General features: G+C 39.1%; 2 protein-coding genes across 2 annotated transcripts in view; one reads left to right on the top strand and one right to left on the bottom strand.

The window, feature by feature from the left end:
- The window catches only part of Anapc10 (anaphase promoting complex subunit 10), a 32,280-nt gene extending 31,409 nt beyond the window's left edge, over positions 1-871 (bottom strand). Inside the window, exon 1 of the mRNA XM_048333838.1 lies at positions 857-871. The gene's annotated coding sequence lies outside the window, so the exon portion shown is untranslated. The remainder of the gene's footprint in view (positions 1-856) is intronic.
- Positions 50-21,475, top strand: Abce1 (ATP binding cassette subfamily E member 1). Its single transcript, XM_048333836.1, has 18 exons — positions 50-189; positions 3,780-3,909; positions 4,457-4,542; positions 6,391-6,488; positions 7,428-7,545; positions 8,002-8,139; positions 8,220-8,289; positions 8,625-8,721; positions 9,055-9,144; positions 11,252-11,373; positions 13,284-13,505; positions 15,257-15,316; positions 15,405-15,463; positions 17,360-17,470; positions 17,563-17,705; positions 17,822-17,944; positions 18,811-18,922; positions 20,221-21,475. Exons 2-18 carry the CDS (start codon positions 3,807-3,809, stop codon positions 20,266-20,268), a joined length of 1,800 nt encoding a protein of 599 aa, XP_048189793.1. The 5' UTR covers positions 50-189; positions 3,780-3,806; the 3' UTR covers positions 20,269-21,475.
- Positions 21,476-23,573: the final 2,098 nt, after the last annotated feature.

The raw sequence follows: 23,573 nt of genomic DNA, 5'->3' as shown, positions 1-23,573 counted from the left end.
GCCCCCGCGCTCCGCCCCCGCGCTCCGCCCCCGCGCTCCGTCCGCACAGGCGCGCTGGGCCCGTGTGGCTCGCGCGAGACGGCGGCTGGGCACCGCCATTTTGGCCGGTGGCTGTAAGAACACGCCGTGAGGCTGCGGGACGCGCGGGCCTTTCCCCGTCCCCACCGCGGGGGGGATCGTTGACTCCAGGTACGTGGAGGGCTGGGAGGGAGGGGGGAGGTCGGCCTTGGGCCGCCGCGTCGGAAGGACCGCGGGGATCTGATCCCGGAGCCTGTGGCTAGGCCGCTGCTGCTGGCGGCGGCGGCGCGTGGCAGCCGGCTCCGGACGAACAGCTGGAACCGCCGGGGCGCCTCGCGCGCGCGGGGCGGGGTGGGGGGGGGTCCCTGCAGCCCCGGGCCCTCCACCCCCCCCCCCGCCACCGCCCGGACCTCGGGCTCGGGCCGCGCACCCGGGGTCCCCCTCCCGCTCCCGCCCGGGGCCGACCCTCCCGGGGCCGGGGAGGGCGCCCGCACCCCCCGGGCTTCCGGCCCGCTCGCGTGGACCGGTTGTCACGCAGGCCGGTCTGGGGACGGGCACTCGTGGCTTTTCCTCTGCCCTCCCGGTGACCGTGGCGTGAATCCTAGCGTCTCGCCGCCGCGAACGCACCGGGTCCGCTCCCAGACCTGAGGATGGAAGACCTGAGGGGGACAGACGCCCCGCTTTCTCCCTTAGAGCAACGTGTGTGCCCGGCTCGGGGGGTCGGGGGGGGGACCCACCCAAGTGATTCCCCAGCCGCAGGTCCACGGGTCCCCCCCCCCCCCCTTAGATCACAGCTTCAACTCCTTGAGCTCACGGACGGTGCCTCTGTAGAAAATACCTTCAGATGTCCCTTCCAGGGCCCCAAATTGTTGGGATGGATTCAGAGACAAAGCCGAGCCTCCCACAACCTGTGGAGCACATAAATGGATTCTCTTTTTCTGATGGGGGAAAAAAATGGGTGACTAAGGAGTAACCGTGGCCACAACTTGTTTAACTGTCCCTCTCCGAGACTGCTAACCAGGCACCGTGGTTCCACGAGTGTTCAGGGAATAGTCATTCTGTGGCGGCCACCTGAGGCCAGTTGTTGGCCTTGTCCCCCAAGTCTCTCTAACTGGGTTTAAACCAAAGGTCTGGTTTGTTTGGGTTTTCACTAACAACTTTGTCTTTCCACACTTAAACACTTGAGGAAGAACGTGTACCAATTGCTCAAAGGAGAGGGACCCCTTGAAGTCAGAGTTGTACGTGTCTCCCACCTTGTTGGGTGACAGTAATCTACTGTGAGCATAGATTAGAATATTTTGTTTGATTTCAGGCCTCATTCTGGCAAGTGCTTTTATACAGCTCGATAATGTTAATCCTAGGCTGCAAGTGGTTTCCACGTAAGAATCTGTATTCATATTTCTTAAGTGAATAATGATTTGACTTGACACTGTTGGGTTAAGTCGGCCAATTTGCCACCTCTGGTGTAATGTTATACTGAGGCAACCTTTTTCTTTTTAGTCTCTTGGTTTTTTAAAACAGTTGAAAAATTTAGTAGCTTGGCAGAAACGAAGTTTAAGCAATTTCATAGTACAAGGTTTATCACTTGAGGGGAAATGTCACTAACAAGGTAACTTGCATTTAAATTGGAGTAGTGCCCAGTTTAATAGGTACCTCAGTCAGTTAACATCTTTTTTTTATTTTCCTTGCTGGTTTCCATTTGTTGGTATTATTTTGTTTTTGAAGAGGAGGGCTCTTTGAGATCACAATTCAAAACATTTAACTTCTTTTAAAACTTGGGGAGACCTGAACTCGTTTTTAAAGAAGTGACCTTGTTAGCATAACTCACTTTATTATAGAGCTACTCGGTTCCTTTTGGATGACTTTTTCCCACCGTTTATAATTGAGTGAACATCTGTTATCACATTGGTAACATGCAAGATTTTGGAGTTAGTTGTAAGATTTGGAGTTAGTATAACCTATGATAAAAAATATTTACCATATTTTAATCTTTCTCATTCAGCAGGAATGTTGGAGTTCCCACTGTGTTATGCATTCATTGGTCAAGCTTCTGGAAGGAACACAATTCCTTTTTTATCATACAAATGGGGTACATTTTTATTTGGGGAGAGAAAAAAAATATGTAGAAAGTGAATGTATATATGTATAAACACACCCACAAATCTATACATATAAAGCATGAATGCATGAAAAATGTAGTATATAACTATAGAAGTTTCTCTAAGAAGTAGTTTACGAAAATGAAAAACGGAGCCATGTAATGCTTAGGCGTCAGAACAGATAGAGTTAGACTCTTGTTTAACACAAGAGTCAAAATAGTTGGAGATCAAATTAGAAAGTTAACAGATATTGACTGGTAACTTAACTGGTTACTCTAAACCTTGGTTTTTACTAAGAAGGGAATGGATCACTAGCAAGAGCTAGTGATAGTATGTTTAACGAGTGAGAGGAACCAAAGGTTTATTATTACCATATACTACTCTACAAGGATAAGAATAGTGATTGGAGAATGGGTTGTTCAAGTTTGAGGTTCTGGAAGGATTGCAGTTACTGGAAATGACAAGGTCAATGAATAAGAGGCTATGGTAGAGTATGGAAGAGTGTAGTTAATGGAAGAGTGTAGTTAACTGAAAGAGTGTAGTTAATGAACTGAGAGGACATGCTGCTAATATACTTTCTGATCACTGTGAGCACATGAGAATATCTAAATGGCAGGAGTTATAAAAGAGGGTGTTAGTAAACTAGCAAGTCAGTAAATGACCGAAGCAACTGGATAGTCTGAGAAGCATAACTTTTTAAGAAGAAAGGAAAGGTAATCATTTGAGGCATAATAAAGAACCAAGATTTGTCATCGTAGCCTGGCTCTGGTGGCTCAAGCCTGTAATATGAGCTGCTCAGGAGCTGGAAATCTGCAGATTTGTGGTTCAAAGCCAGCCCCCACAGAAAAGTCTTTGAGACTCTTCTTTTCAACAAAACTACTCAGAAAAGGCCCTTGAGCACAAAGAGGCTCAGGGAAAACGCCCAGGCCCCGGGACTGGCAAAAAAAATTTTAAAGGAGATGTTGTCCTGTTCCATTGATAGCTTGGAAAAAGACCCGAGAGGTCGGGAAAGTAGTCTATCAAAATAGATGAGCATTGAGGATCATGGGAAAAGCAAATGGGGGTGGTTTCTATAAACGAGGAGTCTTGGCTTCAGGATGGCTCATCACATATGGGCGTGGAAAGTATTTTATAGCATTACTTAACCACCCTTCTAATGAAATTAACATCTGTACCAGTCTCAGTATTGCAGAAGATTAATAAGTCTGCTTTGATCTGCAAAATGCTATGACACTGTTTATGTAGACTTATAAAAACTTTGAAAGTGAGCACAGTCCAATTCTTGTTTTGCCAGTTCTTGACTATTCTTTATAGTTAATACTGAGGATCATATTTAATTTGTAAGAACCTTTTGTCATTTACTGTTTAGAAAGTTTCTTCATGTATATGTGTATTGTTAAGTATATTCTTACATGTTTTCTGTTGTTACTATAAGTGACAAGATTTTTTTATCTACATCTTAAGATTACATTAAGCTATTTCCCTAATCTTACTGCATTAACTATTTTAGCTATTTTTTAAATCTCTTGTGTTTTTACATAATGATAACATCTCCATATGAGGAATACTTAATATCATCCATTATAACTTTTATGTTTATGAATTATCTTTCTGAAGTACTTTCATTGAATTTACCATAATTTTTAAACTTTTCTTTAATAGAAGAACTGGATATTCTTTCTTACAATTATGGCAGACAAATTAACAAGAATTGCTATTGTCAACCATGACAAGTGTAAACCTAAGAAATGTCGACAGGAATGCAAAAAGAGTTGCCCTGTGGTTCGAATGGGTAAGCTATTTTGTGGATTATCTAAGAATAAAAGAAGGTTTTGAAGCTAGGTGCTAGAGGCTCACACCTATAATCCTAGCTACTCAGGAGACTGATATGTGAGGATCATAGTTTGAAGCCAGCCGAGGCATAAAAACCCATGAGACTTTTAACCTCCAATTAATGATCAAAGAAATCTGGAATTAGAACTGTAGCTCAAGTGGTGGAGGGCTAGCCTTGACCACAAAAGCTCAGGAACAGTGCCCAGCCCTAAGTTTTCAAGCACCAGGACCAGCAGAAAAAATGTCTGTTTCTGTTTTAAGCTTTGTTGTTTTTACTGAACTGTTTTCTTCCCCACTAGTAGATTACACAAAACATACTAGTATATGCCTATTGCTGTTAAGATTATTTCTGTAATTCAGAAATTTAAATCAGAAGTTTACCCACACACAACATTCTCTCATATGTATTTTTGTGTACTCTGTTTTGAAAATCTATTCTGTGCAGTGTTCAGAAATTTCTAAAAGATGAGAGGAAAGTACTTAATTGTATCTTTTTCCTTTACCAGGTAAACTATGCATAGAGGTTACACCTCAGAGCAAAATAGCATGGATTTCTGAAACTCTCTGTATTGGTTGTGGTATTTGTATTAAGGTGAGTAAAAATATTTCATTTAGGATCAAATATGTAATCCAGAAGTCAAATTCTAAAATTGTGAATACCTGTTTTTAAAGTTACAAAGTGTAGAGCAATTGAGTTAAGGAAATTGGCATTTTTATGACAGTGCTGTTGCTTTTTAAATTTATTAAGCCATGCTTTTAGGAAGTTATTGTTGCCGGATTTATCTTTTAATCAGACATATGCTTCAGCATGACTTTACCAGAATGTTTTAGAAATATAATACAAAAGCATGGCGCCATATTTCATGTCTTTATTTATTTATTTGCCAATCCTGGGGCTTAGACTCAGGGCCTGAGCACTGTCCCTGGCTTCTTTTTGCTCAAGGCTAGCACTCTACCACTTGAGCCACAGCGCCATTTCTGGCTTTTTTTCTTTTTATGTGGTGCTGAGGAATCGAACCCAAGGCTACATGTATGCGAGACAAGCACTCTACCACTAGGCCATATTCCCAACCCCTCATGTCTTTAACTTTAAATAAATAACTTTTAAGTAGAAAAGAATACAATACAAATTTTAAATTTTAATCCTTAAGTGCTGCTTCTAGTCTACCTAGGTATGCTTCCGTTGCATTTATCCCAATAGGGACATTTTTACAGAGCTCAGTTCATTTGTTTCACTGAATAATTTGATTAGACTTTTGACTCATGAGTGGTTAAATTTCCAACATTAGTTCATAAGAGAAATAGAGGAAACACTGTATAAAGTTCTTAATTTAGATATTTTTATTTGTAGGTAATATAAAAAGGAACTTCACCAGAGTATGGATACCATCCTATAAATTGTTCAAATAAACCATAGGTATATTCTACTTCAGTTTCTGAATCCTTGGTTAAGTATCCAGAAAAATTACATGGATACCTGAGAGTATTTTCTTTCCTTGTTTTAAAAATAAACTGGAAATACTTCTTACAGTGAATATTTTCTAATCTTTTATTACATATGACTGCTTATACCCTATGTGCCGGGTACCGGTTTGAACCATAGTATATCATATGTACTATTTTTTTTCCTATTATAAGAAAATGATATTCCAAGTTTTGGGATATGTAACTAAACACACACTGATGCTGTGACTCTATTTGAAGATAGGAAGGTAACATGTAGTTTCTGAACATTAAGGTAATTCACCTTATTTATGAGTAGTGTGGGTACACTTTTATGTAGATTTAGAGAAGTTTGAAATCAGTTTATAACCCACAAGTATTTTACGTACATTGATGAAAAGAAATTGTAGATGTTAGTTATTTATATTGGAAAGGAGCATATGGGGTTTGAACTCAAAAGCTTCATCCTTCCTAAGTTGATGGTCTACTTGAGCCGCAGAATTAATCATTCTTTTGGTTAGAAGGTGGTGATTATTAGAAGACAAAAGAGGTTTTATTTCAGTTCTTTGTTCTTATAGTTTATAAAATTGATTGGTCTTTTTAGCTAGAATGTGAGATTATACTGTTTGGACATGCCATTGTCCATACTTCTGAGATTCCTCTACCTATATTACCACTCGACCTTGTGCACACCATTTTTTAAAAGGAGTTGATTAGAAACATCTCTTTTGTGTTGGGTAGATGTAAGTCACACACAAAGGCATTGATCCTTGGTCTGTACATAAGTACTAGCTATTGAAATGAGCGTTACTTGGGATTTTATCAGTGGTTAAAAGAAAAATGAGGCAGTACAGTTTTAGTATTCAAGGAGCGAAAGGAAATAATATTTTACATCTTTATGAAGCTCACGTTTGGAAGACTGCTTATATAAAAATCTTAATTCTTTTTAGTAATGTATACATTTCTAAAAATTAATACCAAATTCTTTACGTAACAGAAATGCCCCTTTGGCGCCTTATCAATTGTCAATTTACCAAGCAACTTGGAAAAAGAAACAACACATCGATATTGTGCCAATGCCTTCAAACTTCACAGGTATATTTTCTAGTCAATGTTCCTGTAGTCAGTGTTCAGTCAAACTAAGAATTTTCAGAGAATTGAAAAAGTAGAAACAAATTTACATTGCTATGTACCAAAGATAAATCAAATAGGGTATCATGCAGAATTATGGATATATACATTATATATGTGTGTGTGCGTGTGTTAGTGATTCGTTCTGTTCTTGTTAGTCCTGGGCTTTTAAACAACTACGAATACCATGTTTTAGCCCATTTTGATTACAATTTCTAGATTTAGGAACTCAGCTTAAGCAGGTGGAAAAGTTACGAACTCTTTTCTGGACTGAAAATCACTGTTGTGATTGTATTATATATAACCTTCTGCCCCCTCCCAGGTAGCTTTTAAGGCAATTTGCCTTTGATTTTTTTTTTAATCCATTAATCTTATGACCTACAAAGAATAGCACTCTGAACTTGGACATATTAAATCACAAAGTCTTTAGTTCTTTGAGGTTTTATTCTGCTGAACAGTAATACTTTGAATCTAGGAATCTAGACTTTACTAATGGAAAGGTATTTTTCAACCTGCCAGCTTTAAGGGCCAACTGCATCAGGGAGAAGAAGTGGATATTTCTGGTTGATGTGGCACTTCTCTCCTTGTAAGTAAAAGGCAGGCTAGGAATTTTTTAAATGTCAGTGTGAGGTTGCACCTGCTATGAAGTTTTTTGCCAAAGCGTTTTGTTGAACTTTAAAATGAACCTTAAATATAAAGAAGAAATGATGCATTTCTAACAATTAACCATTTTATCTTGGCTGTTTATTTCCTAATAGACAATAATATCTGACAATTTTTTTAGCTTATTAATGGATATGTGTGATGTGCAAATGCATTAAAATGCATCATTTTACTGTTGGGTAGGGTTTGTTGTTTTTTTTCCCTAAGTCTGAGTTGTACTTTTTGTGTGTATTTTGACAGGTTGCCAATCCCTCGTCCAGGTGAAGTTTTGGGATTAGTTGGAACTAATGGTATTGGAAAGTCAACTGCATTAAAGATTTTAGCAGGAAAGCAAAAGCCAAATCTTGGCAAATATGATGTACGTATTAACACAGAAATTTATGATTTGGATGGGCTTGGAATGTTGTTAGGGTAGAGTGCTTGTCTATCATGCATAAGGCCCTGGGTTCAATTCCTTAGTGCCATGTAACCCAAAAATAAATTAAAATGAATTTTTTAAAAGAAATTTATGTTTTGGGATGCTTTTATTAGAGTATGAGGAAAGAAATACTGGGTTTAGTCTTATTTTGAAGATAATTTGTGGCTTTAAGTCTGAGGAACTATGGGCCAGAGCCCTTTTGACTAAAATATTTTACTACCAGTTAATTGAAAATGTTTCATTTCCTTAAATTTCCTTGAAATTAAATCTTTCACCACTTCTTAAAGTTAGTGTGGAAGCCTAAAGCATTGCAAGTGTTCTGTTTTATGTAGCACTCATCCTTGTTTCAGTTGTATTATTAACGTAAATTTAGGTCATTATTATGGATGTTTCTAGGATCCTCCTGACTGGCAGGAAATTTTGACTTATTTCCGTGGATCAGAATTACAGAATTACTTTACCAAGATTCTAGAAGACGATCTAAAAGCCATTATCAAACCTCAATATGTAGACCAAATTCCCAAAGCTGCTAAGGTCAGTTACTTGTTAAAAAGAATATACTATAGAGTTTCTATCAAAGGACACTGCAATTTATTTCTTGTGTATTATGACAGGGAACAGTAGGGTCTATTTTAGACCGAAAGGATGAAACAAAAACACAAGCAATCGTGTGTCAACAGCTTGGTAAGTGCTTATTTTGTATGTGTTGTATTTTCTGGTTTTTCTTTTGTTTTTTCTTTCAAGATGTTTTACAAAAAAGCATTTCAATCCAACAAGTCAGATTATAAGTGCAGTGTATCTTGAACAATGTACATATGTTTTAATAGATTATGCTTAGAGTCATAAAGACATACAACTTTATGTATACATTATTAAAATAAATAAGGCACTTCCTTTTGTCAAATATGCTTGTTGTTGTACACAACTTCTAAATGAAATAACACTGAAACCTGTTGATGACATGCCAGAAGAGGTAAAATGGAGTATGAATACAATGCATGTACTTGTTTTTTTTCTAGATTTAACACACCTAAAAGAGCGAAATGTTGAAGATCTCTCGGGAGGAGAGTTGCAGAGATTTGCTTGTGCTGTTGTTTGCATACAGAAAGCTGATATGTAGGTTACTTTTCAAGTTTTACATATATTAAAAGAAATGCTCTTTGAACCACTTCAGATTGTATATAAGAATATTTTCATGAAGTGCTTTTTGTAAATAATCCTAATCTGGGAGGTTCTCAGATTTCCTGTTTCCCTTTTCATAATTTGTTTTCTTTTACATCTGAACAGAATATCAGAAATTTTACCATTAAAGGTACCCTCTCTTCATTAGTATTTGAGGAGATCTTTGTTAACTCAGAAGCTATTAGTGCTACACGGTTTTAAAACATCACATAAGACAGAATTATATCAGATGTATCCTAATGTAATAATTACTGTTTGCTTTCTTAGTTTCATGTTTGATGAGCCTTCTAGTTACCTAGATGTCAAGCAGCGCTTAAAAGCTGCCATTACCATCCGATCACTAATAAATCCAGACAGGTAAGTACAGCTCTGAATTGTTCTTGTATTGTTTAAGAATTTTAATATTTTTGTTGTCTCTTTTTTAAGATTTAGCATATTATGAACATGTATATGTTGTTCATCTTTATTACTTATAGCTATCACCAGAATTTATCTTCCTCTACACTGGGCATGGTCATGGCTCACATTTGACATCCCAGCTACTTAGGGAGCAGAGATCAGAGTATGGCAGTTGAGTCCAGGCATAAAGGAAAGTAATCTGTAGCCAGATGACTTTTATTTCCTTTTGTAAATGTTTAGGCAACTCATTAGAAAATAAGACATCTTGTGCTTTTAATGAATAAAATTAAACAATTATAGACTTTCAGAAGAAAAGGAAGATGGGAAAATGAATTAATGAAGTAGTGAAAGTCATACAACACAAGACTGTTCTGAAAGAGATGGCAGTAGCTCTCCTAAGAGAGTTGTAATAAAGTAAGACAAATTAGATTCTCATATACCTGAGAATGTATTACATGTCTGTCCCATTTTCACATGTGAGCTTATCTTATTTATAGGTTAAATAAAATAGTGATACATTGGTGAAAAGGAGCCACAGGAAATGTACCTCTGTTGTAAAATTTTCCTGTGTCAGAGCAGGTATTCAGTCTTTCATGCTATAAAAAAGGTTTTGGAGATGATTAGAAAAACATAGAAGTAAGTAGAGAAGTGGAGTAAGGAATTATGATAGACAAGGTTTAGAGTTCAAATTGTACCTTAATAGGTTACTGAATTAATTATAGAATATAAATTGTTTATAACAGATTTCTTATCAAGCTATAGAATTGTGTTCCCATATTCTCACAAAACAGTAGCAGGCTGCAATCAAATCTTGGACTCTGTCTCTATAGATGTCATTTGAAAGGGATAGAAAGAAGAGGATTGACAAGTATTTCACATATTTACAAAGGAGGTCCCAGAGTAAGAAACTATTTGCATAGTAACAAAAGTATTAAAGTGGGTAGGATTTGAGATGGGCCTTGAATACAAGTGAGTAGCATTACACAGGTCAAGATCTTGGCAGAAGACTTTAGGAAAAAGAGTAGCTCCTACAACATATAAAACATGGGGTAAAAATTCCATTTGCTGAGGCTTAGTGGTAGAACAAATCCTCAAGTCCCCTGGGTTTGATCCTCCACAGTGCCAGGGGAAATTTTTAAAGCTCATTTCCTGTACATAAATAAAGTAACAGAAAGAGCTAAATTTTAGGAAGGTCTTGGGAAGTCTTTGTTTTTGTGTAATTGAGATACACATAAGAGGACCAAGATAAGGTAGGATTTAGCAAAGTCTAAGTTGTATTGTGACTTAATATATTTAATATTTAAATATGAGAGCCTGAACGAGAACTCAAGAGAGATGGAAAAGTTTGAAAGTCATATTTTCAGACTTAACAGCATTCAGGAAGATAGATCAATCATTTTTTTATGGAAGTGATTGATTTATTAAAGATTTGGGATGTTTGTATAGAAATCTAATACATGAAGTTAAAATTGGAGATGCCTGTAGGCCTTTTTTTTTTAATAACCTCAACTAATTTAGAATAGGAATAAAGTACTACTTCCCTGAGAGCAACTTCCCTAGTAGCTTCAGTTCTAGCAGTGCTTTATCACTTAAGTCACATTATATCCTATCTTGTTCATAAAGTGCTTCAGTGCACACTAAACTACCTGCCCCTGACCTTCACTAGACTAGGTCTCATCTGAAGAACGTCTTTTGATGCTGATATTATAGCCTCCATCTTGCCCAGTGAGTTCTTAGGTAAAGGATTGTTCTTAGGACAAGGGAGAGGGCTAAATACATATGTTGAAGACCAGAAAATCCATCTGTATGGAGTGTAAATTGTTGCTTTATAATATTTACATTTCATGAGTATATAAGCTTTCATGTTAGGCAAACAATTAATAAATGCCATTATAATGAGTCTTAAAATCTTTTTTAGCATTAACTTTTTCAACACTAAGTTTTTAAAAATACAACTTTTCCTAAATTTTACAATTGAAACAGCTCTACGAAATAGGTATGTGAAAGATTTAGCTAATTATACATATCATGTTAAATTTAAAAGTGACACTCTTTTGACTTTCAGATACATCATTGTGGTGGAGCATGACCTCAGTGTGTTAGACTATCTCTCTGACTTCATCTGCTGTTTGTACGGTGTGCCGAGTGCTTATGGTGTTGTAACCATGCCTTTTAGTGTAAGAGAAGGTAACGGAAATAAACATTTTAGCTATATGCCGTATTCTCCACTCCAATGCTTAGAAAATGTGTTCTTGGTATGAAGTCATTTTATATTGCTCTAATATTTATGAAAAGGAGTAATCTCATAATCCATTTTACAGGTTTATACATCAGTTGCTCTAGAAGAACTATTTCCTTTTTTTTTTGGAGCATTATCAATTCGGTGTACGCAGTAAAAAAATTTCCCTGTTTATCTCTAATCTCTGTCATAAATTCACGAAAGAAAAAATCTAGATGGTTTAAGAAATATATTAGAGGGCTGGGGATATGGCCTAGTAGCGAGAGTGCCTGCCTCATATACATGAGGCCCTGGGTTCGATTCCCCAGCACTACATATACAGAAAATGGCCAGAAGTGGCTCTGTGGCTCAAGTGGCAGAATGCTAGCCTTGAGCAAAAAGAAGCCAGGGACGGTGCTCAGGCCCTGAGTTCAAGCCCCAGAGCTGGCAAAAATATATATTAGAATTTATATTTATTCCCTCTTTTTTTAGAAAAGAAGGACTTTCTGATCTCTTTCTTTGTTTTCTTGCCAATGCAGATTAACCAAGAGTAGAAACTAAAGGCTTCTGAGGGTCCTGAAACAGTGTATTCCACACCTTGTGTATCTTTCCTTTGCATTTCTTTCTGCTTCGTCTTACTTTGTGTTCCCTTAGCTCACAGATTGAGCACTTAGACTAAATCGCTGTAATTTCTTGACTTTTAACTTTAATAACTTTTAAATTAAAAGTAAAACCGTTGATTTTGGCTAAATAGTTGTAGTTTTGTTGTTGTCAGCCAACACCTGTTTTGAGGATGTAGGCCCCCTGCTGTGGTTCTGAATACCAAAATGAAAGAACATCTTTTCAAGACATTCTAAAACTAAAGCCATTATCTTTTTCTTCACCATTAGGTAGTAAACACTGAAAAACTGATCTTTCTTTCTGAGTAATTCACTTTTTCTTTTCTGTATGTCTGACATTGCCAGTCTTGTAAGTTTAGTAAGAAGGAAGTTTTCACCTATGATTGTAGTTCACTGTTACTTATTATAATCTCTAAAAAATCATTAATGTACTCTGAAGCCAAAAATCTTATTAGGCTCCTTGTGAAACTACAAAATTAATCTGAAAAAAAAATGCAGTGAAAGTATATAGCTACCTTTTATGTAGTTGAATACTCAAAGTGTTTAAAAAATTATTCCCCGAACAATTTTGTTTTAAATAAGTTTGACAATAACTATTGTTATGTAGTGTTCATTTAAAGAAAAATGAGTTCTTAAATAAAAATATAGCAAAAATGACAAATGTGCTGTCATTTTTGTTTTTTCATAAAACTTGGTATAAACAAGTAGTAAGTAATCTTAGGTTATCTAACTAAATTACTTTGATTTGAGTATGTGAGTGGGTGTTCTTATATAAGGCGTATACAGAGATGTACATAAGTTGTTTAAACTTAGTATTACTCTAAAGCTGTAACAGTGCAGACATTGTATGGCCAGTATGCAGAGATGATAACGCAACTTCATGAAGCGTTCCATATGTCTACTTTTTTTTTTTTTTTGGCCAGTCCTGGGCCTTGGACTCAGGGCCTGAGCACTGTCCCTGGCTTCTTCCCGCTCAAGGCTAGCACTCCGCCACTTGAGCCACAGCGCCGCTTCTGGCTGTTTTTCTGTATATGTGGTGCTGGGGAATCGAACCTAGGGCCTCGTGTATCCGAGGCAGGCACTCTTGCCACTAGGCTATATCCCCAGCCCTACATTTTTAATCTTTAAAAATCCATACCTAGACCTGCAGATTATCAAAAGTCCACAGAAGTTTAAAATCTGTACCTAGATTGTCTCCAGGAGCTTAGCTTGTCTTTAAGTTATCTTTGCTAACATGGTGGTAATTTTCCTCTCAACAGGTATAAACATTTTTCTGGACGGCTATGTGCCAACAGAAAACTTGAGGTTCCGAGATGCGTCCCTTGTTTTCAAGGTGGCTGAGACAGCCAATGAAGAAGAAGTTAAAAAGATGTGCATGTATAAATATCCAGGGATGAAGAAAAAGATGGGAGAGTTTGAGCTAGCAATCGTGGCTGGCGAGTTCACGGATTCTGAAATCATGGTGATGCTGGGGGAAAATGGTGAGTTTTCCTCACAGCACATTGGTTCTGTTTCTCCAGTAGCTTCCCCTCTTCCATGATAAACACTGACTCGGTTATAGGTTAGCAGATAGATTTATAGTAAGTCATGATTCTTGGTATACCCTCTCATTTTTATGGCACAGTAAGTTTCATCTTACTATCCATCCAGCTAATGGTTCTTATTTTGTTTTATAATTTCCTTTGAAAACAAAGTGTCCTCTGGAGCTGGTTTTTGTATGTGTAAACTAGCATGGCAATAACTTGCAAAATGAGTAGGGAAAAAACATGTTGACAATCCAGAAATAACATAGTATAAAGGTACTTTTCTTGTACACGTATATTTGGACCCTCTTTTTAAATTCAGAGTACTCTATAAATAAAATGCCACTTTTTTTTTTTTTTTTTTTTTTTGGCCAGTCCGAGGGCTTGGGACTCAGGGCCTGAGCACTGTCCCTGGCTTCTTTTTGCTCAAGGCTAGGCACTCTGCCACTTGAGCCGCAGCGCCATTTCTGGCCGTTTTCTGTATATGTGGTGCTGGGGAATCAAACCCAGGGCCTCATGTATATGAGGCAGGCATTCTTGCCACTAGGCCATATCCCCAGCCCCCACCTTTTTTTCTTGGTGCTGATCCTAGCTCTGCTACTCAGGACCTGGACAACATCCCTGAGTTTTTGTGCTCACAGTTAACACTCTCCCACTTGAGCCATAGCTTCACTTTAGACATGTTGAAGGGTAAATGATGGTATGATTGCCACGGACTTAACCTGCCCAGGCTGGCTTCAAACACAATCCTCAGATCTCAGGCTCCTGAGTAGCTAGGATGACAGGCATAATGAGCACTGGTACCCAGAAATACCAACATTTTTAATACTATCCTAACTAAACTGTACACCAGTGTTGCTTTAAATGATTTTTAAAATTTGTATTCTAATTGTACAGCTTACAGAACAAAGGAGGGCTGGGAATGTGGCTTAGAGGTAGAGTGCTTGCGTAGCATGCATGAAGCCCTGGGTTCGATTCCTCAGTACCACATAATAGAAAAGGCTGGAAGAAGAGCTGTGGTAGAGTACTGGCCTTGAGCAAAAGAAGCTGAGGGACAGTGCCCAGGCCCTGAAGTCAAGCCTGAGGACTGGCAAAAAAAAAAGGAAGATGAAACTTTTATACACAGTTTGTTATACTGAATCGGACTTCAGTCCGTGTGCAGTTTTTTAGTGTGCAGTTTTAGCTGTTTTGTGTGGGTAGTGCCTGCGTGCCACAAAACAGATTGTACTACTGTAATGAATTGTGAGGTTTCGTAATGTAGCTAAGTAAAAGTACCCTGTAAACTTGATTCTTACTGTGCATTCAAATAGTCAGTATAAGATTGGAAGAGGCCAGGCTCTGGGGATTCCTACCTGCTTGGGAGGCTAAGATTCAAAGGAACTTGGTTCAAAGACAACCTCATGCTGCAGAAAAGTACAAGACTCTTACCCAACTAAGCTGTGCTGGAAGTGTGGCTCAAATGATAGATTACCAGCAGCAAGCGAAAACACTGAGCTGTTGTGAAGCGCTTTTTTCAGGCCTTGGTACTGACCCTGTCCCCCTCCCCCAAGAAGTCACACAGAAGCCTATTCCTAACAAGCTTGAGTTTATACAGGATTAAAATCATTTTCTGTAAGACCTACAGAATTTCTTAGTTTCGGTTAAATACAAGTGGAACACCGTGCTTTACTTTGGATATGAAACATCTGATCAATTCGTTGTGTTTCCAGGTACCGGTAAGACGACATTTATCCGAATGCTTGCTGGAAGACTTAAGCCTGATGAAGGAGGTACTGTCATCCTTTTATTCTGTTCCACAAACTGAGCTTTGAAAGTCTGGGTGATTTTTGTGTCTTACATACCTGTATTGCTTTGCAGGAGAAGTGCCAGTTCTCAATGTCAGTTACAAGCCACAGAAGATTAGTCCAAAATCAACTGTAAGTTGATATTTTATTTACTTAATTATTAATTATACGTGTATATATTAAGGACCAAAGTGCACCTGGGTTCATTGTCCAACCCCTTTACTGTCTTAAAGTCCTCCAAACTACATCTTGTACAGCCCCAGGCTGGCTGTGTAGCCCAAGTTGGTCTTGGAATGGCAGTCTCCCTGACTTCCTCAAATGCTGGGATTACAGGCACCGCCACTGCCCACTTGGAAAATACTTTTAAAATATTTCTCCAGAGTAGATCTTTTAATACCAAATATGAGGATGCTCTCCTCAAAAAAAAAAGTCCTGGGACTTGAACTCAGGGCCTGAACACTGTCCCTGGCTTCCTTTTTCTCACTCTGCCAATTGAGCCAAAACGCCTCTTCTGGCTTTTTCTATATATGTGGTGCTGAGGAATTGAACCCAGGGCTTCATGTATATGAGGCAAGCACTCTTACCACTAGGCCATATCCCCAGCTCCCAAAAATGACATTTTTTCCAAAGAAGAAATACAGATAGACAGTGAGAAAGAACTTCATACCCACTAATATGATGGAAATCCAAGACTGTAACAGATGTTGGTGACATGAAGAACCAGGAACCTCATGTTGCTAGAAACATAAAATGCTGTAGAGCACCTTTAACAACAAACTGGCCGTTCCACAGTCTAATCATCCTAACTGCTCCAAGTTCTTCTCCTAGCTATACATTCTAAAACAGTGAGGACGTAAGTGCCTTGGCACCAAAAACGGGAATCACCCAAATGTCCATCAGCGGATGAATGTATAAACACATAGATCCATAGAACGTAAGGTTAAGCCACAAAGAAAGGATATACTGATGAATACTACAGTGTGGATAAAACATGAAAACGTTCTGTTAAAATTAACTTCCTTTTATTTCTGCAGGTATTGAACTAACAAATGTGTTGAATACCTCAACAATAACTACATTATACTTACTTGGGATGGTTTATCTTGCAATAAGCTTTATCACTAATAGCTTTGTTAATCATAGCTTTTAAGTTCTTAAACTCAGTGTTAGTCTTTGGATTTAACTCAGAACATTGCACTGCTTTTTCTGTTACCTAACTTGACTTTTTATACCAACTTTGACTTTCAGAATTGTTTCTGCTCCTGCCTTCCCTCCTTCCCTCCCTCCCTTCTTCCCTCCTTCCCTATCTCCTCTCCCTCCCCCCCTTCCAAAGAGATTTCCATGTGAGCATCTAACAAAAGCTAATGATTAGTTTCCTAAAACCTATACATAATGCAAAATTTTTCCCTAGGTTCCCTGGGAACAAGATTAGTACATGAATTTTGCACTAAGTACCTCTGTTCTAGATAGGGGAAGGAAAATCCTTCTCAGGGGGGAGATGCCCTATTGGTGTTTGAACTCAGAATCTTGAACTTAATCAGCTGGTGCTTGACCACCACGTGTACCATACCTCTAAGCTGATTTCTCAGTGGTTATTTTGGAGATAAAGTCTAGCAAGTTTTTTGCTTGAGCTGGCCCAATCGGACATCCTCGTAGTCTCAGCCTCTGGAGTAGCTAGTATTATAGGCATGAGCCGTGCGTATAAGCATTGTTTGGCTTTTGAAAGGGTGTCTTGCTTGTAACTCAGGCTGTCCTTCAACCTGCCATGTCCCTCACACTGCACTCACAAACCACCACACCTGGCAGTGCTTATTAAATCTTACTTAGTTTTACAATTACTGCTGCCTTTATGAAAATCTCAAAACATGGCATATATGATGGATAAGCATTAAAAGCAGAATTGGTATCTATTAGCTGCCGATTGATGTAGGGGTTTTTTGCTCTGTGTTCTAACTTTAGTAAGGTTCGTTAGTAGAAGAGTATTCTGCTGATTTATTGTTGTTTAAATACTTTTTCCATTAAAACCAGGGAAGCGTTCGCCAGTTGCTGCATGAAAAGATAAGAGACGCATATACTCATCCACAATTTGTGACTGATGTGATGAAACCCCTACAGATTGAAAACATCATTGATCAAGAGGTACTCCGACAGGATTGATTTTCATTATTCCTTCAATCTTCAGAGTTTAGAACTTGGTTATCTAAGTGTTTCCACCACATGTCTTGAATTAGGTGCAGACCTTATCTGGTGGTGAACTGCAGCGAGTAGCTTTAGCTCTTTGTTTGGGCAAACCTGCTGATGTTTATTTGATTGATGAACCATCTGCGTATCTGGACTCAGAACAAAGATTGATGGCAGCTCGGGTTGTTAAACGGTAAACACCTTGCTCATTAGTGTCTCTGGCGTGTGTAGAGGGGCATGCCCACAGGCTTAATAGAGCATTCGAATGTGTCATGATGCACGGAACAGATTGTCACACTTGTGTTGTAGCTTCATACTTCATGCGAAGAAGACGGCCTTCGTTGTGGAGCACGACTTCATCATGGCCACCTATCTAGCAGATCGGGTCATCGTGTTTGATGGTGTGCCCTCTAAGAACACAGTGGCAAACAGGTGAAATAGTCACTGCACTTTCACTTCCAGTCGGCTTATAAACATAGTCAGGAGCAATGTAGATATTATTTTTTAATAACCTAACCAGATACTGGCTATCTTATTCTGTGTCTCCTAAGATTACTGAGTAAGCAGGTAGTGGCACGTTGTAGAAGACTTTACACCATACGATGGAATTGTCAGGCCACCCCTGGCCTCTAGTAATTTGGTGTCTAGACCGGAGCGAGGAGCAGTGACTCGCGCACTTGCAGTCCAGGAGGGTCAGGGGGTCATGATTAGAGCCAGCCTAGGCGATAAGTGAAGTTGACAAGACCCATCTCTAACAAAAAGGCTGCACGTGGTAGCACATGTCTACCATCCCATCTACACAGGCAGCTGAAGTAGGAAAATGGTACAGGCCGTCCCAGGTACAAACTTGAGACGCTACCCAAAACACAACTAAAAGCTTTCTAAAAGGGCTGGAATATAGTTCAAGTAATATTCTTTGCTTGTAAATCTCAACATAACTTTTTTAAAAATTTCCCTTTCCACATCTGTTTGAGATTATGGAAATAGCCTTCCCTAGTAGTGATCTTTGGTTTTGAAAGTACTCCTTCTGGGGGTAGACGTGTGTCTCACTAGGAGAGGGCTCTCGCACTGTGGAAAATAAAGTAAACTTGTGTTCTGGTGTTCCTTTTGTATATCATACAGATTAAGCTATTTCTTTTCCACAAGAATACCACCCCTGATAAGCTAAAGCAAAGCCATTTCTGAACATAAGCCTTGAACTAGGTTGTGATTGGGATTAGAAAATAGCAGTATTAGTAGTTTTCATTCCAGAAGGGAATAAAGTTTTATCACATTTGCTTTTTATTTTCTCCTCCCAGTCCTCAAACCCTTTTGGCTGGTATGAACAAATTTTTGTCTCAGCTGGAAATTACATTCAGAAGAGACCCAAACAACTATAGACCACGAATAAATAAGCTGAATTCAATTAAGGTATGTGGGAAGACTTCCGTCACAGGTAACCTCTGCCGGTGCACACTGTGCTGCCATCTTTCACTGACAACCAAGATTCAAGGCTGTGGGTCCCATTTTAGTCACCGATGGTGTGTATCCCTCGGGCTCTCAGCAGCACCTGCTGGGATTGTGCTGTCTGCATGGACGCGGGCTCGGCCGCTCCCGTCTCTGAATGCACCTGTTGAACTGTGCGAATTGACATGAACGTTACACTAATTCATCATGAAAACAATTATTGAAGGATTGTTACATCGTTTTAAGAAAATTATTTCTCTTTATTTCTAGACATGATTAAGATAAACTTCATAAGCAGAGAATTTTACATAGGGAAACCAGGTCAGATCAATCCGCAGTGATTTTTCTGTCTGTAGAACATAAAATATTTTCCCTTGCAATTGTTTTAGTCACAGAAACGCGGCACTTTTTAGATGCCAGGTCGGCTGTCATACTGCGTATAGTATTTTCATCACCGTGCATCTGTCATTCCTAACAGTTGAAAGCTGTAGGAGTTGTTAGGTATTTCTCGGCTGCAGCACGTTTTAGTGGTAGTCCTGACATCACTGCTACACCGTGAGGTCTTGGACCGCCTTTGGCAAGGTTTTCTTGCATGTAAATGTATTGAGCACTTAACACAATTTCTAGATACCTTCACCTACTCTTTATCTTTTGTTTCTCAATGACTTAAGTTACTACCTAGTCAAAATAAGAAATGAAAAGTTCTGTCATAAAGTTGGAGTGTTTTCTCAGTTCTGAAAGGCATCACCGAGAAAGGAGGTTAAGCACTTTTGTAAAGCATGGTAAACTTAGTGTCATTTTTTGGTAGACTCGGTTCAGGCACAGGTGCATTTATTAAAGCATTTCTGTGTGCCTGTTTCTAAGTTTAGCACATAGATAAATGGATTAACACTCCATACTTGACAATTTTGAGAAAACCTATTTTCACATTTTTTTGTGATCTGGAAGTATGCTATCTTTTGTTCAAGAGCTTTATTTACGTTGGACTTTTTTTTCATGAAACTTGATAGTTTTCCCAGTAATATTCCAATACATGGCAAATTCCATGTATCTAAGCATCTCATGGTTAAAGGACTGCTTGAGTACTAGTATTAGGGATAAAAATAATCTTGTAGTTAGTGGGGGTGATCCTGCCTTTGAACCTTTGCTCGCACGGAGGCCTAGATGAGGTGGTAGACGCGCCCCCGCAGATACCACCAAGGGATTTCCTGCAGGAAAGAGGAATGCTGTCACTGATTTTTGTTGCTTCTGTTTTCTTTCAGGATGTAGAACAGAAGAAGAGTGGAAACTACTTTTTCTTGGATGATTAAACTGAATCTGAGAATATCAATAAGCCATTTATTAAAAGAACATTTACTGGGATTTTTGTTGTATAAAACTTTTAATCAGGTTTTACGGCCCCACATACTCTGGAGCTTTGAAGTATGATTTTCTTAACACCAAAAGCCAGTTAGATGGTAAATTGTACACAGAAAATGGCTCTTTTCTTTTCTTAATGATAAGGCCCTTTTGTGTATACTATGCTAAAACAAAGACATTTCAAACTATACAAATTACCTCCAGGTTTTCATGATGTATGGCAATATTTTCAGTAGGTGTATTATATTTATGTACCACACACTGACTGGTGTTGCCACATTTAAAAATTCTTGAAAAAGATTTCTGTACTTACCTGGTTGCCAAGTACACCAGTATAATGAAACTGCCCTATTTTCAAAGCTGGTCAAAGACTACGCTGGTAAGATTTGATAAATAAACATCAGGATTATATTTGTTATTTGTTTGCAGTCTTTGCACTATGCTGTCAGTGTGTAATTTCCAAGGAAGGATTGTCTACTACAGAACACCATTGTTGGAAAATGGTATTTGTTACCAACTTTCACATTGCTTTCAATGTTTTTTGGTGCTTTCAAACATCTTAATGAGAAGACATTTCAGCACCTCCTCACTGGGTAGGGGGAACCCTGACTTTTCAGTTTTTGCATTCTGTAAGATTCTATTATTATTCTCAGTCAAGTTTTTTAAACACGATGGAGGAGAAATTATTCCTAAAGAATGTTTCCCTTAAAAATATAGACTAACAGTCTGCTAAGCTGGTGCCTATTATCTGTGTATTTTTAGACTAGAGTTATCCGAGGGGCAGCGACGGACTGTAAACCACTTCTGCTGTGACAGCATTAATGCAAAAAAGCAATGCAAAGTACCTTTTTGTGTACCACATACTCATTTATAAATTTGCAAACAGAGGACATTAAACTTTACTAATGCACTGGACTGCAATTAACCTATGAATGAGGAAGAGGGTTTATTATGAATAATAAGTTAATGGGCCGGGCAAAATAGGAAAGTTGGAGATTTGACAAGATTTTTAGATCTTAAACCTTGATCATGCAAACAAGGGATAGAAAGTTTATCTTGACCCAGTAGACCTTCTAAAGTTATGTGAGTAATCCATAAATGTTTGTTGTGAAAATGGATATATACAGAAGTATATGGAATAAAATATGATCTCCCTTATTACTACCCTCTCAGATTACCAGTATTTATTTCATCCTTTGTTCTAGAGTACATACCTAAGTGTAAGTTTTGTACATGTTACACTGAGGTAATTCCTATTTTTAAAACAAGTTAAATTATTTCAGATGTTTAGTTCACTGCTTATCTGTCATAAAAACAACACATGCCATAGTCACAACTCTACCGATTGTTGATGGCAGGATGTTTTAATCATAAGGTAAATTTCATAATTACATTAAAAAAATACATAGCTACACATAGTCCTACTTGGTTCAAGACATTTGGGACAATCTTTTTTCATACTGCAGTTAAGCCATGTGACCCAGTTCTGGCCAGCACATTCAGAGCTGGTCTTGATATTTATGGAAAACCTATTCTGCTTAAAGGTGGTGTGATGGTGTTAAGCTTGACGGCACATGGTGATTTGAGGGATGCCAGTTCTAAGGCCAAACACTGCATACCTGCCAGGAGCCGCTTGTATGTCTGTGAAGGGGTATTAAGTAACCTCGACTCCTGTCCCTCCATTTGCCTTCACTTAACCTTGCAGATTCTTTCGGGGGTTTTTTTGGCCAGTCCTGGGCCTTGGACTCCAGGGCCTGAGCACCGTCCCTGGCTTCTTCCCGCTCAAGGCTAGCACTCTGCCACCTGAGCCACAGCACCCCTTCTGGCCGTTTGCCGTTTTCCATTTCCATATATGTGGTGCTGGGGAATCAAACCGAGAGCTTCATGTGTAGGAGGCAAGCACTCTTGCCACTAGGCCATATTCCCAGCCCCAACCTTACAGATTCTTGAGTGAGCCTCAAACTTAAAAATATGTGAAAATCTTCATTGAATGAGAAGTTTGATGCCCATGGGTCCTACCTAAAAAAGATCTGGAGTATGTGTATGCAATATCTGCAGTTCCTTTTCGAACTAGTGTGAAATATAGGCCTTTCACAAGAGCCTATAAATTAAGATGGTCCGGGCCTGTGGAGGAAAGCCATTGCTAGCTTGTTCGTTATTATATACATCCTCAGTGCTTCACATTTCCAGACACCCCATAAGTGCTAGCTCATCTTTTATCCATTCACCTGTGGAGAGTGACCAATTCTGCAAGAACTGTAACCAGTTAAATCCCTTGCCTTCCCTCCCTTTACGCCGGCTCACAGCTAGCTTTTTAAATTCCCTTTTCCACTATTCCCAGGTTTGAGATGGTTCGCCCAGTCTCAAAAGATGCCAGCCACTGGGCTTGTGGCTTTTCTAACACCTGGTGCATTGTGTTTCCAGAAGAAGGCACTTTGCTGAAAGTTGATGTTACGGCCTTCATTCACTTGACAGTATTCTTGGGTGATTAAGATACATGATTTAAGAACTGGCTTTCAGCTCACACCTGTAATGGATATTGTAGAGGCTGGGATCTGAGAGTAGGTAGGTTCAAAAGCATGCAGGATGTACTGTAAGATCCACCCGCGGAGGGCTCCATGCAGACACCTGGAGGCAGTTACCTCCTCTGAGGTCACATCCAATCCACCTGGCCACATCTCCCTCCTTTTCCTATATAATCCATGGTCCCCGGCTTTCCTTTTCTTACTCTCTTGTGCTCTTCTCCCCCCTCCTGTTTCCCCCACGCCTCCATCTTGGGTGGGCTGGCAGTTTGCTTCCCCCCAGTAAACTGAACTGGCAGGTTAGGTTTCCTTTCTGGCAAACCTCACATACACGTCCTTCTTCAGCAAACAGCTGAAAGTTGGGTAGGAAGATTTGTGTGTAATACCACTTTAGAGTTCAAGTCCAAATTCTACCAGTTAATTGTATGACCTTAAGAACATAATTTAGTCGGGGCTTTGTGCCTTATAGGTTCTAAAATTCAAGTTTTTAATGGTACGTTAATTCTCCTCTGACTGGAAAAATACCATCTAGGAGTAGACTTCATATACTGAGCTGGGCAGGGGTGACTCACGCCTATAATCCTAACTACTCAGAGGCTGAGATCTGTGACTCATGGTTTGAAGCAAAGGGGCAGGAAAGTCCATGAGACTCTATTTCCAATAAACTACTCAGAAAAAGTGTGCTGTGGCTCAAGGGGTAGAATACTGGCCTTGAGCCTAAGGACTCAGAACAA

The sequence above is a fragment of the Perognathus longimembris genome, chromosome 24, assembly GCF_023159225.1.
Source record: "Perognathus longimembris pacificus isolate PPM17 chromosome 24, ASM2315922v1, whole genome shotgun sequence".
Classification (NCBI taxonomy): domain Eukaryota; kingdom Metazoa; phylum Chordata; class Mammalia; order Rodentia; family Heteromyidae; genus Perognathus; species Perognathus longimembris.
The sequence above is the reverse complement of the archived record's forward strand: the minus strand, read 5'-3'. Positions and strand labels throughout refer to the sequence as shown.